The sequence below is a fragment of the Podarcis raffonei genome, chromosome 1 (assembly GCF_027172205.1).
Source record: "Podarcis raffonei isolate rPodRaf1 chromosome 1, rPodRaf1.pri, whole genome shotgun sequence".
Lineage (NCBI taxonomy): Eukaryota > Metazoa > Chordata > Lepidosauria > Squamata > Lacertidae > Podarcis > Podarcis raffonei.
Window position 1 is genome coordinate 78,792,305 of NC_070602.1, and position 15,540 is coordinate 78,807,844.

The window sequence follows — 15,540 nt, forward strand, 5'->3', positions numbered from 1 at the left end:
CTGTTTAATCTTCACTCTGTCACCATAGCATGCCAACAGGAGAACACACAGTTGCTCTTGATCCTGCTCTGTGGTTTTTTGTTTTTTTGAGTGTTAGTCCACAGTTAGCCAGAAAGATTCTCAAGTGAGGCTCACAATTAAGTTTGAAAGAAAAAACACCATTAAAAATTCACTTGATAGAAGAACACTGCACTTGCTAAAATTAGCAAAAGTATAGCCCAGCAGCTTTATTAATCAATCAGCCAGGTGCCTTTCTACACACTGCCATGAGCTAACTGTGTGCTTCCTGCCTGTATTATTACAGCTATTTTAGTATGGTATGCCAAAAACCCTATGTACACTTACTTTAACATAAGTTCCATTGAACTCAAGGGAGCTTCCTTTAGAGTGGAGATGTGTAGGATCAGGCCTCACTTTTGATTACAAAAGCTAAGGCTAGTCAGATGGTGACCGCTACCCCCTCCCCAAATTAAAGATGCTTTGGAATATGTGATCAAATTGTGCTATGTATTCTCATCTTAGTTTCACCTCTAGGAAATAGGTTTCTTCTTTATTTCAGAATTATCAAAACCTGTTCAGCCAGAGGTGACAGTGGAGACCAATGGAAGTGAACCCTCTGCACCCACTTTCAGATTCCTTAAAATTTATTTTCTCTACTTTAAGCCTGTGTAGTGTAGTCAGATCACAAGCAGTAGTATTTATTTAAGGCCTTTATATAGCATCTGACTTGGCAGAATGTGTCTACTTTGGTTGATCACCAGGCTTGGTCACCATTGTATGCTGTGTCTGTGGCTTCCAAATGGCATAACAGGTCTTCCTCCCTCTTTCTTTCTTTCTTTCTTTCTTTCTTTCTTTCTTTCCTTCCTTCCTTCCTTCCTTCCTTCCTTCCTTCCTTCCTTTCAATGGCCATTCCAGAATTACACCTAATTAGCTGATCCTTCATCAGTCAAACAACCATTGCCTCAATCCAAATGAAATTATCTTCCCTGTCATGCAGCAGTCCACACATACATACTGTGGCACATTTTGTAGCAGAAGAATTAATTCATCTGTTTTTCCCATTCACTGCTAACATTGGATAGGGAGCAGGGCAACATGTTTTCATAGAGAACATGTTATTTTGGCTATGAATCCATTTGTGTGTTTGTAGAGGAAGAAAGGAAATAATGGTGTCATTATTGCTACATGCTTCCTTAGAGTAGCAATACCAAGGAGTGGAAATTTACGTAATTTACCACCTCCATCTATCATTTATGTGCAAACATACCCAAGAGTTCATAAAAGAAATGGGTTTTATATCCACCAAAGGGCAGTTTTCCATTCTCTGAGCCTGAGACTACAGAGAGCTTGGTGGTTTAGTCCTGAGATCCTTTTTCCTAGGCCTGTGGGACTATGGCTGGACAATGGATCAATGAGTAGGAAGCGCACCTGAGGCATCGGTTCCAGAGGTTGTGAAGAACACGCTCTGGCCCTAGGGATTTGTTAACACAGGCTGAGCACTTGCAAAGCAATACATTTTAATTTTAGTAACAGGAGCAAAATAAGTTCAGTGGTCATAAAAGATTTATGAGCGACTGGCAAGAGCAAGCCCAGCTCGCTTGTACACGGTGATTTTATTGTCAAGAGAAGAACAGAGAAAATAATGGGTTTGGCTGGGCTTTTCTTTTAGTTGAGACAGCAGCGTTGGGCTTATTTTGCTGAGGGTGTTGCGTTCACTGTCATTAATAGGCCTTGTTTCTTGTGTGGCGGGGCTGTGCACCTTGTTGGAAGCTTTCCTCATTAGTCTAGTTGCTCCATACAACAGCATGCCAGGATGCTTGAGGCTCCTCATTCTCTCACTTGCAAAGGGAATAGTTGTTTGGAAGACATTTCATTCTCACTAGGAGTGCCTGATTCTCTCTCTCTCTCTCTCTCTCTCTCTCTCTCTCTCTCTCTCCCTCTCCCCTTCTTGAGAGAAAGTGATGCACATTAAATGTATTTCATGAGGCTTACAAAGGTGTTGCCAGTTTCTCTTCCCAGCTCCCCTCCTGAGGTCTTTGAAATGCTGCCTGTCAGCGCTAAGGGGAAGAGCAGCTCCTCTCAGACCCTGGGGATTGGCAAAAGGCGGGGACTGAAGCCTCCTCCAGATTCCCTAGGTGTTGAAATATTCAGGCCCCTTACTCTTGTCTGACATGTCAAGGCATGCTCTAAAATAAAACATTTAAATTAAGTTTAAAACTGCCAACTGACTCCCAAGCTGCGTGAGATGCAGGAGGTCTATAATTAGATCTCCTGACATTTCTGCTTTTAGTTAAAAGTAGCCAGAGGCTCCAGCTTTGATTGGAACAGTGACCCTAAGCCTCAGACCTGAGGGGAAAAAATTTGAACTCTTTTCCCTGTGCCATTACCCCAATCTGTACTGTCTCCTAGTTATAGATCTCCTGCATCTCACGCAACTTGATACTTAAATTGGTTTAATAGTTCTTCCTTCTCTCCGGCTAGCCTTGGCAACTAGTTCTTTGAGGAAGGATAGCAATCTCACTGAAGTACTATTTGCAGAAATGTTGGTGGGAAGCAATGATACTTAAACTGGTGTTTAAATGAGCTTGAACTGTATATATGTCCTTCTTGTGAATACAGTGGTACCTCAGGTTAAGTACTTAATTCGTTTTGGAGGTCTGTTCTTAACCTGAAACTGTTCTTAACCTAAAGCACCACTTTAGCTAATGGGGCCTCCTGCTGCTGCCACACCACCGGAGCACGATTTCTGTTCTCATCCTGAAGCAAAGTTCTTAGCCCGAGGTAATATTTCTGGGTTAGCGGAGTCTGTAACCTGAAGCGTCTGTAACCCGAGGTACCACTGTACTAGCAGAAAGTATAGTGGCACTGGTCATTTTAAAGCACTTCAACTTGTCTCATTCTGCCTCGCCATCCCTTCCTCTCTGCTAACTGCTACCTTCTCCTTCCCATCCTACAGGTGGCAGGGGGTCCATTTTCAAAGGCGCACCACCTCCTCCCATGAGTGGCCCTGATGGTCCTCCACTTGGTGCTTTGGAAGAAATACAGCTTGGGGAAAACCAAAGGAGTGAGATTGACATCTCTGATTTGGGATCTCGGAACTATGGAGCAAGGACAGATTTCTACTGCCTGGTGACAGAGGATGATATCTAAGAGATGCTGGAATTTTCCTTGGTGAAACTGATTATCACGATGTGCCTTGACAATGACAATTGGCTTGGGTAGTTTCTTTGATCCATAACAACCAAATTGAGTGCTGTAGGGCTCTGTCCTGGGCCCCACACTCTTCATAATATTAATTACTTAGCAGAAGGGGTGGAGGGGAATCCTTAGCACATCTATGGAGGACATTTAAATGGGAGGGATCACTAACACCTCAGAAGACAGGAATAAAATTCAACATGATCTCAGTGGGTTGGAAACTAGGCTGATTAACACATGAAGTTCAACAGAGACCAATGCAAAATTCAAATGCACAGGTTTGGGTGGTGGGAATACCTAGGTTGGCATGGCAATAGTATACGTGAGAAGGATTTTAGCATTGTGTTTGATCACAAGCTGACTATGTATGAGTCAGTGGTGTTAGATGACTGCAAAAACAGACTAATAAGATTTTTTTGCAGCATTAATAGAACCATGGTTTCCAAGTCACCAGAAGTGGAACTGTGGCAGTGGACCCAGTTACCTAGAGGGCAGGTGGTTTCCTGCTCTGGAAGCCTACACGAAGAGGCTGGACCTGAATTGCTATAATCCACAATATGGATATCTAACCTGAGTTCATGTGGGCCCCCACCTAACTTTGTCTCATCCCCCAACACCTCAGCACTTTGGTGGCAGCAGCAAGAAGAAACAAAATCAAAATTGACAGTGTTTGAGCGCGACCAGCTGCATACCTGTGCATGCAGTGTGTGTGTGCGTGCACACATGTGCATACATGTAGGAGTTAAGGTTAGTCAAGAGTAAATGCAGCCTTTGGGCCCAAAATGTTAGCCACTCCTTGTCTACAGTATCCCTTCCAACTCTTTGGTTTTATATCACTTCAGCACTGTAATTGTTGGGGGAGTTCTGTTAATCCTGAAATGTGCAAGACTTTGTTAGTGCCTTATACTTTGATTATCTTTAGTTTGTATAACTACTCAGGATCAAGGGAAGTTGTTAGGAATGAATAACCCTATTGTATGTTCTTGGGTGAAGATCTTGCACTAGGTCACTATGCTGATCTTGCACTAGGTCACCCCAACAACGTCTGTCAGACTCCTTTGTTTTTGCTAACATCTCTGGATAGCCCTTTCTATTTCAGAAATGGGCACTGATGACTGGCCAACATTAAGGTAATAGAACAAAGGAAAATAAGAGCAATTTGGTCTGGCACTGCTGAGACCCTGTTGTGGCTGGAAACGTATCAGTCAAAAGCAGTGTAATGGAGGCAATGTCTTGGACAAAACAGATTAGATTAGCCATTTAGTTTCCGAATGAAAATCACATTGACAGCTGCAGCCCTTGGGTAAGTAGCACTTTCTAAGAGCTTTACAGCCTGATCCTAGCCACATTTACTTGGAAAACTTGCCTTAAGTTAGTTACGTAGTTTGTGAATACAGCCTTAGCAATACATTGTTGCCACTAAGTGCAGATCAATGCCTAGGATGGAAAGAGAAGCGCTATAATGTTGATGGAACATCTGCCTGAACTTCAAGAAAAGCATAGCTTTTGGGGGAGGGAGGATTTGAAAAGTAATGACACTGAAAGTTCAGAATGAAAAGGTCAAGTTTTACTTATGTTCCAGCTAACAAAATTGTCACAGCAAGTCTTAGAAAAGATTGGCACATGGTCCTTTGTCCTCTGCTTCTTTGTTTTCTTCTGGCAAGGCTCTGAGTAAGTCACCCACCAAAAGGCCTAATTGCAATAATGGCACCTCAAAAAGTATTTCTTAGGCTGTGTTTAGCTACTAATGTTGTTTGCTGCCTAAACTGTTCACTGGGCAGGTGTTCTTGCTTTAAAAACATTGTATGCACACCAGAAAGTGGCTAAATAAATAAATATTTTAAGCTAGCTGTTTTGTGGCATAAGTAGTCACTGGGCTGTCAACTTCAGCCTCTAGAAAGCCGATGTCTTCACGTTAACTGGCATCTAAAGGGTTAAGCCTTGACTTGGGGAAAAACTGGAGCTTCTGCATATCAGGGTTGAGTTGTGTCAGGACTAAATGGGCACTACTAACTTGGTCCAGCAGCTAAAAACAATGAAAATGGAATTGACATTCTCATGGTCTTTATACGCACTAAAATTTCTTCCCAACCATGAACACTAGCACTGTCTAGTCCATTGGTGCTTAATCTTGAGGCCAAACTGGAAATATCACTTTATCTGGATACAATTCCTCTGAATATGCTAATGACTTTTGCCCCTCGCTTTCCTCCAGCCACAAAGAGGTCTGCATGGGGACTCCTCTTGCTTCCAGTTCAGCTCTTTAGGTCACAGTGAAAGTGGTAGTTGTGTCCTGAGAAAAGAAATACAATGCACCGTAAGGCTGCTGATAACACTTTATGTTTGCACTGTTTACACAGATGAGCAGGACTGCCCCACGTAGGTTGAAGGCTCATAAGCATATCTACTGAAGGCATTAGATATATTTATGAATGTGTTTCATCACGGAAGAAAGGCATATGCACTACTCATCTTTAATAATGGGGATAGTAACTAGGAGATAGGAGGCAGCCTTATTCCTTTCAAAATCATTAGCTAGCAGGAGAGGAAACCTCTTCAGTTACACTCTAATCAGCATACTTCTGAAATACTGCTTTCATTTTTAAGGGCTTTTCTGAGGTTAGTTTTTTAAAGGTTTTTTCATTTTGCTATATTTGTGCTAGTCCCAATTTAGTACCAGAAGCATGATATTTTGTTTGCATGCAAAAAATAAAATAAAATTGTATTTTTGAGGCCTGGGGCTTTTGGTGTACGTTGCCTAATAATAATAATGTATTAGATAACTTAATGCTGTTAAAAGCATTAGTTACCAATGTGAAAGCTGGCAAAGAGGCGGCACTATTTCATAGTGTTTTTATAGTTATAAGCTGACAACAAAGCAAGTGTCAAAAGAATTTGAAGAGCGTTTTACTAAGAACATTTTAAAAATCTAAAACTTAAATACATAAGAAGCAGGAAACCAGCCAATGAGGCAGTTGTATCTGTAGACAACCATGGAGTGGTTAAGATTGCTAAAGAGGGGGAGAGAGAAATTGCAGAAAAGTATAATTCTTTGCATTGAACTAAACTACTTTTTTAGTTCATGCGCGTAAGGTATGAGGGCTAAAATTAACAATCCCTCATAAACAGTTGAAATGCACCCAAGATTCATTAAATAATAAAAATATGCAATCTATCACTGTAACTGGGCTAACTAAAGGATAGCCAGTCTGTGTGTGTTTGTTTTTTGTAGGGAAGCCCTTTTAAAAGATATCTTCCAGTAAAATCATGAAAAGGATGTTAAAGAGAGAATTGTTACAGCTACTGAAGACAAGCCTTTTTGAGGAAGTTAACATGGTTTCTGAATGCAAAAAAGTCCTGTATCATAAGTCTTTTGTAGTTCTTTGAGCATGCCAGCTGCCATTTTCTATGTGGATACAGGTAATGCTCTGGGCATTTTCAGTTTTTCAAGGTGTTACATATTCTCTCCATTATAGATATTCATTACAGTTGTGCCTTCCCTCAAAGAATCCTGGGATTTGTATTTTGGTGATGGTGTTGAGGATTCTGTTCTAGAGCGTTTCCCCAGTTCATGGAATCACAGTTCCCAGAGTTCTCAGGAGACAGAATGGTAAGCCCGAGTGGTAAACTCAAAGTATACATGCCACTGACACATGTAGACTATAGCATAACAAGAAAAAGTAACAGCAATAAATGGTCAAAGCCTTTATTTAGCAACATCAATGAGTCTGCTCAGAATTAGAGAGCATGCACTGAGCATGCTCAAAAGTGTGCAAAAGATTTCCAGATTCAGAGGAAGACAAGGTTCTTAATAGTTGTACAGGAAACAGAATTTTTGCAGGTGCAACATTTCATACAGGGGTGAGAAATGCTGTACTGGATGGAATTCCTTCCATACTGCACCACTGAGGCTGATCACCTGATGGGTCAGTAAGCTGTCTTGCCACTTGTGGTATATTTCTCTCTAGCAGAAGCACTGAAGAAGACCTAGTCCTTTCACCCACATGTTCTTTGATGTAGCATTTAACATGCCTATCTTTCAGTGCTTCAGGTTCTCATAAAACAAACAGAAATATATAATATTGAAATATTTTTATTTCAGAAGTTAGAGAAGAGCCTAACGAACAAAGGTAGATATGCTCTTAAGAGCTCATTTAGTTCCTAAGAGATAATCCAAGGGTATTGTTATTACGTGCCATGTTCATTACAATTTAAACTTTAACCAGGTGTATTTTACCAGCAAATGGGCCAAAGGCTGTGGCCATCTTCACAAAATGACTTGTCTTCCCACTTTTCTCCTTGTGTTCATGGCTAAGGCTTTCAATCCTGCATCCAGGCTTCTCATTTGACAAACAAAATAGGGATGATTGTGCCTCTCTGTGGAGAGCAGAGGCAGGTCTTTGGCGAACAACATTAGTAGAAGCAGCAGACTGGCAAATTAGCAAGTTTTAATTACCTGCTTAACTTGCTGAGCTATGTGCATTTGTTGATACTTTTGGCTCCTCCCCTCTCCCAGACAGTTGTTAAGAGATAACAGCTCTACTTCCAGGCAGCCTATCTGATGCTTGAGTGTGCATGTTCCTTTGAGATAGCTCTACAATAACATCCATCCTTACTTGGAAATTAGGGGAGCTGTTTCCTCAATTTTTATATACAGATGATCACCTCTGAAAATAGGAAGAGTGTCAGATGTTGGAGGAACTGGTGAGTGGTGCATCACTATGCACCATGCAAAGGTAGCTATTTTACTAAAACAAGATGCCAGCTGCTTAATTGACTTTCTTAAGGTGACTTCAGCTTTTCAGTTGCACAGTTGTGATTTCCAAGGAAGCATACATAATGCTGTCAAAATTAATGAGTTGTTAAAAGCAGCAATTTTACAAGATAATAGCCTATCCACTATACTGAGTAAAAACAAAAGCATTCTATATACAGTATGTACAGGAAAAACTTATTCCCTCTTATTGCCCCTCGAGTCCATCTTGGCTTCCCGTTGTGGCTGAGCAGAGTCTGGTCTCATATCTATGCCGGGTACAAATTTTAACAATTACAGCAAGAACGTCAGAGAGAGGATGCTGGGGTAGTTATTTTCCTCCCAAATACTGAAATCAGCTGCCATTCCAACAGCAGCTTGTCTCTTAAAGTAAATGAACATGGCTAAATTTGGCTAAGTATTTTAATAGGGCTACTCTTGAGTAAAAATTAGTTGACTACCACCCATAGTAGTTGTATGACTCACTTTGATAATGACAGCTATTGAGAGCTGCTGCTGATTTATGTGAAAGGTAGTGCAGTTAACAGCGCAACTACTCCAGTAAGAGAAACCTTCTCAATCAATGGCTTTCAGCTAGGCAGTGAAAAAAGCCTGTCAGATTGGTGGACATAGCATGTAGTGGGACTAGTACCAGATCCTACAGCCTCCAGCTTCCCCATTGGCCTGAACAGGTACCAGATGACAGCCATAACCAATGTTTGTCTGCCATCACAGCCTCTGTAGTAACTTCCCCTTTAGCCAACATTCTGATAGGACATTCCAATAATCTGCCATTCGACTGCACGAAGGATGTACCCCTGAATGAAAGCTACTGTGAATTAGTCGTTATGTAACTTCCTTCATGTAGAATACTGGCACACAAAAGACAGCTTAATTTTACTAAAACTTTAATCCGGTCATCTTGTGCCTTAACATATTCTATCCCAGCCAGTGTTGGCTCATTTGACAGGGTCCTAGCACTTTAGATCAAGGCTGTTGGTTTTACCCTATAATCAAATACAGTTCAGTGGACCAGTACCTGGCACTTTATAGCCACCAAGGCATTCCTGCCAGCATAGAGCCAAAGTAACATTTTGCGCAAAGCTGGCCAGAGACCAGCCCAAGGACCTCTTTTTCCCCAGCAGGTTCTAAGCCAGCCAGCACCCTTTTTGCATAATCCCACCCACCTCTTACTTCACCAGTGCTATCACCCAAACAGAAACAGTACACATATACAGTGTGTGTAGCTCCAGAAAATCCCGTCTTCAGGATACCTGCTATTGACCATACAAACTAATTAAAATGAAAGAATCCGTCACCCAATTCCACCATAAAACTATATGCCAAAGCATTCTTGCCCTACTTTTTGGCCAGTGCTAACTTTAAACATTGCATTTATCCCTCAAAATTCCATTAACAGGTTCAATACCACCAGAAACAAGTGGTTTTCTGGTGTCATATATGTAGAGCTTATAGTTCTCATTAAAATTGATCCATGCCTCAAGAAAAGAAGATCTCCTAGATCTTTAAAAGTGAAAAGGAAGCCCATCATTTTAGGGGTTCAGAGAGGATGGTGGGGAGTGACCTATGAACAGCAGGACTTTTAGGAGGGAGAAGGAAGGCCCCTCAGCATCCTTCCCAAGACTGGAAATCCTGCCATGACATGAGTGTTTGTGAATTTCAAATAATGACTGGGGATCCAAGGGCATCCAGTACAAGATGTGAAGGAGAAGTAGAGTCCTGAGAATTTGCCTGGATGCTGACTCACGTCTTTACAGTTAAGATTTGTTTTTATGAAGATAAGATGGCCAGCAGAAGATGATGAGTTTCCAGCAGGCTTGAAAAAGAAACACTAATGAATAATTAAAAAATAAGGCACACCAGCCAAATTGGCCTGAGATCTATAAAAAGGAGGGAAGCTGCAGAGGGCAAGCTTCATGCAGCGGCGGCACAGTCCATGATGGTGATTCACGTACAAATTCCATGAAGGGTTAGGGCTGGACAGTCCATTTCTGCATTCCCTTTTCTTTACAGGCCAACAAAGTCTTCTTTTCGATAGCCCTTCTGTAAAACACAGAAGAAAAATATCACAAGGGCACATCATTCCACCCACCCAGTGCCCTATTGATATAAAACCCAAGATGGCACAGATTCTCAAAAGAACTGCCAATCTAGAATTCATATCTGTGATACTGCAGAAGAGAATGACCTGCAGCAGGGGGTGCCCCTTCCTCCCTCATAAGAGAATTTTATTGTGCCTGATGTCTGAAATGGAAGCCCCCCACTATGAGAAATAAGGGTGATGTGTTATGTTCTAATAGTGTGCTAAAATGTTCAAACATTTAAAATAAGGAGGAGCCCTAAAAACAAGTGGCACTTGCCAAGCCCTTGGAGGACACACATTCCCGACACCTTAGATAAGTGCCATGATTCCTGGACTAAAACTATAGGTTATTGATCTATTTAGGGCAATATCCTCAGCTAAGGCCAAAATGGCAGCTGAACAAACAGCACATCTCTGTCACTTTCCTATTCAGTACTATAGGGCTAAACCCAAAGCACAGCAGGTACCCACTAAGCATCCCTTGTTAAAGTTAGATGCAAAAGGGTATAGGGTGGGCTCCCATACTGTTAATTGTGATTCAAAATAGGGGTGTAGGGCAGGTATATGTTTTCTTATGCCTCCATGACAAAACTATACTTACTGAAATTCATTCTTCCAGAAAACTACTACTAATATAGGCGTGCTGGCCTTTGTAGCTGATCATTTCTAGAATCAGAAATCTACTCATGCATATTGCAGCACAGGCACCGTATGAAGTCATTTCTCTTGTGATGTGGATGTCCAGGAGTGCAAGCTTTCACACTGCAGGACTTGAAGGGGCAACCATACTTCCCCCTCTAGACTGGGCAGGAAGTCAGTTCTTCCCCTGTAAGTTCACTACGTAATTGGGAGGAAGGAACATACCGTCTTATAGTCCCGATGAAGCTTGCTGTACTGCCACATGTTGGTCAGGAGGCTGGAAGCAGCTCTCGACGACTTCTCACTGTCTGAGCTGGAGAATAAAAACAGTCACAACACATTGCAAGTGCACTTTAAGACATAGACTCTCTTCCTTCATAAACTATTGGTGGATTTTATACTAGGTTACATCATGTCTATTAGTGAACCACTGAGAATTAAGGTAGCAACCCTTAGACACATAGTGAGGAATTCCACATAAGGCTAAGTGGGGTATGGACACAAGGAACAAGGTCTGCTTGTGCAGTGGGATTTAGCTACTCTCCTTCCCCCTTGTGCCCCCTAAACCTGTTCTGGGGGGCTCCCCCCATCTTCCAGAGCAAATTTAAGCGCATGGAGGAAGAGAGGGGGGACAACTCAGCTGAATTCCTCCCACGTACTTAGGACTAAGCCCTACTAAATTCAGTGATACATCCAATAGGCTTGGGCTACACTTCTGGAAGAAAATGGGTCTGTCTTAACAAATGGGCATGGGCTGTAGGAACAGACTCACAGCTTTGCAAATCCACAAACACTCCCCTTAATAGAAATTTAGACAGGAGGACGTACTGTTTAGCAGCAGGTGGACTAATTTCACACCCTTGCAATTGGTATAAAGCAGCCAGATGGCCTAAAATGTGACTGAATATGGAGTTCTGGGAATTCAACTGGTGGTTTCAGCATATGGAATTGGAGGAGGAATCCCCAGGTCTTCCCCACCTGTCCCTTTTCTTCTTGATGTAGAATAGCTTCCGCAGGCCATCAAAGTAGACAATGTCACGTGCAGCAACAGGGCTTTCCACAACCAAGTTGTTCAGCACAGCAATAATGTTGACAACCACGTCTGTTGGAGGCCACTTCTCTCCAGAGCTGCCTGGGAGCTTCTCGATCAAATGACTCACCACCTTGGTTGCTGCAAATCAAAAACAAAACTGATCAGTGATGCAGGTGACTATAGGTGAAGCCCCAAGGAATGGGACACGCACCAGAAACACTGTGTGCATGGAGTAGGCAAGGTCATTCTGCATGGAGGACAGTGCCTCCCAGCTTTCTTCCAGGTCCTGGGATGGTGACCTTTGCTATATTTTCCAATTGGAATGACACTCACACATCTCATCCTTATTGCGCGCATTCCGGGAGAGATTCCGAATCAGTCCCGTCAGTGAACGAAGTTGGTGATGGTCAGCTGTGCGGACTCTGTCCAGCACTGGGTTCAGGATCCTCTCTTGCTCCAAAGCCACTCTGCTGAGGACACCAGCCCACTACAATGAAACAGGAGCCAGCAAGAGGATGAGTTGTTAGCCAAGTCAATAAAGCATCTGAGCTCAAGTTGCAGGTGTGGGGAGAGAGATTCCCACATTTCCTCTGCTTATTGCTACAATATTGTTTATCAAAAACCCTTGTGTTTAAGATGCCTCCATGGCAGGTTTCCACAGCAATTTAGTGCTACAGCACAGAAAGCATCAGGTTATTCTTCAGGGGTGAGGGGAAAAGAGAACGGGAAGCTTTCCTCCCAACTGTGAATTGGGGAGAGCTGGTTATGACAAATGACAGAAGTGGCACTGATATTTGGCTATTCCTTCTCCTTCAAAGTACACTTCCAAAACTATTTAAATATTTTCATTGGCCTACATTAGGGATTCTTAACCAAAGGTCCATGGATGGGCTTCAGGAAGTCTGTGGGCCAAAACGGTTAAGAACTAATGCCCTATATACCTACAAGAAGTATTGGGACACTGCAAACAGAGAAGTCCGCCTGGCCTTCCCCTTCATCTACTCCTAGTGCTGTATGATCTATTGGTTCTTAGTCTTTTCCGTCCTAGCTATGTTTTGGATTCAAGTAGGTAAGGGAGGCCTTGTCATCTCTTTTCAAATTTTGCACAAGTCACCTATGAATGACTTCTCATCATCTGTGACATGGAGAGTGAATTCTCACAGCAGTGCCTGTTCAGGTCTAAGGAAGGTAAGGCAGGCACAGCCTGCAAGGGAAGTTCCGTCACAGGCACCTTCTCTTCATGTTGTTTAGGAAACCTTTAGGCTGTGGCGGTGTCAGTATTACGAAACAGAAGCTGGGGAAATGCTCAGAGCCTTCCCCTTGAGTGTATAAGTCAATAGAATATATACAATATTCCACCAATGGGTAGAAAAGTCCTATCAGTTCAACAGTTGTTAGTTTCTTGCTAGTCTTCAAAGTTTGCCATCTTAAAAAAACAACCCTCTAAGTGATAGACTGAGAACACATTCTTGAGCCGCATTCACCCTGCTTAATTTCACACCATTTTATCCCAGTGTACCCAACAAGACTCTTGGTGGGATGTTTCAAGCTGTTAACCTTACCCTCCGGTCTCCTGCTGTGATGTTCTGAAGAGCCCCAGAGGCTGCCTCCGTGGTGTGCTTGTTTAGCTCACATCTCTGTAGCAGCCTGTTGTACACTCCTATAATTTGAGGGTTCCACAGCCACTCCATCCCTTTGGGATCCTTAGAGACCTCTGTGAAAGTCACAATGTCTGAGTTCATGTGGAGCTTGGGAGGGAAAGAGAGAGAATGTTCAATGACCATTCTATGGGGGTCTAGAGAACCGTTTTCTACCATATCACCCCCTTCATACCTCGTTCAGACCTCAGCTCATGCACTGTTTCCACCATGGCTGTCATCCATTTCTATGGACACAGCTTCTCACGCCTTAAATCCACTTCAATCTATTTCGTGATCTTACTCGCTTCATAATTGCTTTGCATGTGTTCACTTCACTGTATCATTAATTCCCAGCATTCAATGTGAAAATACTGGAAGGAGCTTACACCTCCACTGATAACGCTCTGGATCTCCTTGGGGGATGTCACCCTCACACCCTGAAAAGCAACTTCTATCCTTGTGCTTAGATCGAGCAACAGGCATGATGAGGATCAAGGCAACAACTACTGATCTGAAAGTTCATCTCTGAAATTGGGGGTTTCATTGTAGTTACTCAGAACCAAGGGAAATGTCGCCACATTTTCAGGGATACTTTAACAAACTCTTACTTCATATTCTGAGGGTGGGGGATGAGCGCCAACAATAAAAACACATGTTTGGGCAGAGCCCGGGCACAAATTAAGCTATGCAGACTTCAGATGAACAGACCCCTTCATAGGCTCACTTCACCATCTCTTAACATAATAACAATAACAATTTATTATTTATACCCCACCCATCTGGCTGGGTTTCCTCAGCCACTCTGAGCAGCTCCCAACCAAATATTAAAAACACAATGCAGCAATTCCTTACCTTAAGCAACATTTGCTGCCAGGCCCTTCTTTCTATCCCCCATAATAACCCCATTTGCCCTCTCACCTCTCGAGCTCTCCTGCCCTGTGGGCTGAAGCATCCAACCAGCTCACTAGTCATGGTTGGCCCCTCGCCCCTCCTTTGGCCTTCCAGTCTCTGGAGTGCAGAAGGAGGCATCTCATCATAGAGACGGTAGGAGAGGTTGCGCAGTACACAGACGGCATTCTCTACACTCTGTAGGGACAACAAAAGCGGGGTGTGCTTTTAAACGAACCATTTACAGCAAATTTTCCAATGCAAAGTATTTCCTTTTCTTTCTTTTGGCAAGCCCTTAAGGAATTATGTTTTTAAGTGGTTGCCGTGGATTGTATTATAAGATGCTGTTCTATGTAGATTTCAGTATTTTATGTATTTTTGTTTGTGTTTGATTCTTCTCGTCAGCTGCCTCAGGCAAAAATTTGGAGAAGCCCCAAATGTAAAATATTATGCATACACACACACACACACACACATAATTTATATTTTGCCTTTCCAATTTTTTACTGGAAGCAGCTTACAAGAAGACTCCTCACTGGCTTTGGAGTCAGGATAAGGGATATGGGCTACATCTGTGCTTGGAGACATCTGCACTACACTTCTGCCAAGAATGAGAAAGGCTAGGAATGGAGATTCCCAGGCAGCTCTGACCCAAGGAGCAACCAAGCATATTTGATTGTATTGAACCAGTGCAGCCCAGGCACAGAAAAATGCATTATTTCATGGTCTACAGAAAACTTAGATTATTTTACTTAGATGTATAGAAACAGTCAAATTCAAGTCTTTTTAAACCCACACATCACATTTTAGCTGACTTGTTGCTGCAGATACCCTGAATTTTAATGGAAGAATTCAATATACTCTTATCTGACCACTTACAAGCTAATACGACTTTTATTCTTTCTTGTATTTTAAGTTGCCCTTCCTCCAAGGTCCCCATTATAGCATACATGATCTTCTGTGATGTAGGTTAGCCAAGTATCAGTGCTTGGCTGAAGATCATCCTGCGAGTTTCATTGCTAAGGGCAGATCTGAACCAAGGACATTCGAGCCCTAGTCTGATGCTCTGTTCACTACACTACATGAATAAGGGTTGCTTTACACTTTCCATTTTTGGGTGTACACCAAAAATTCCATATGTATGTCTAAACTGAAAAGTGTAAAAAACACATTTAACACACACACGCCTTGTGATTGGCTGTAGCACCAATCTGAGTGTACACTTGTTGGCAGACCTTGCTTTGTCTACGTGTAATGTGTGAAGTGGCTTGCCGTGTCTTTGGAC

At 42.5% G+C, this 15,540-nt stretch overlaps 2 protein-coding genes across 7 annotated transcripts in view; one reads left to right on the forward strand and one right to left on the reverse strand.

Annotated features, from left to right (window-relative positions):
- Window positions 1-3,858, forward strand: part of SIGIRR (single Ig and TIR domain containing) — a 34,083-nt gene extending 30,225 nt beyond the window's left edge. For all 5 annotated transcript variants that reach the window (XM_053395942.1, XM_053395982.1, XM_053395961.1 and 2 more), the window contains one exon: window positions 2,957-3,858. In XM_053395942.1, the coding sequence (XP_053251917.1) occupies window positions 2,957-3,150 (194 nt within the window). In that variant the 3' untranslated portion in view covers window positions 3,151-3,858. The remainder of the gene's footprint in view (window positions 1-2,956) is intronic.
- A 3,032-nt stretch (window positions 3,859-6,890) lies between these two features.
- PKP3 (plakophilin 3) overlaps window positions 6,891-15,540 on the reverse strand; it is a 43,473-nt gene continuing 34,823 nt past the window's right edge. For both annotated transcript variants that reach the window (XM_053396043.1, XM_053396055.1), the window contains exons 8-13: window positions 14,286-14,453; window positions 13,290-13,475; window positions 12,061-12,214; window positions 11,673-11,865; window positions 10,920-11,007; window positions 6,891-10,015 (exon numbers count right to left, since the gene is read on the reverse strand). In XM_053396043.1, coding sequence (XP_053252018.1) covers window positions 9,980-10,015; window positions 10,920-11,007; window positions 11,673-11,865; window positions 12,061-12,214; window positions 13,290-13,475; window positions 14,286-14,453 — 825 coding nt within the window. In that variant the 3' untranslated portion in view covers window positions 6,891-9,979. The remainder of the gene's footprint in view (window positions 10,016-10,919; window positions 11,008-11,672; window positions 11,866-12,060; window positions 12,215-13,289; window positions 13,476-14,285; window positions 14,454-15,540) is intronic.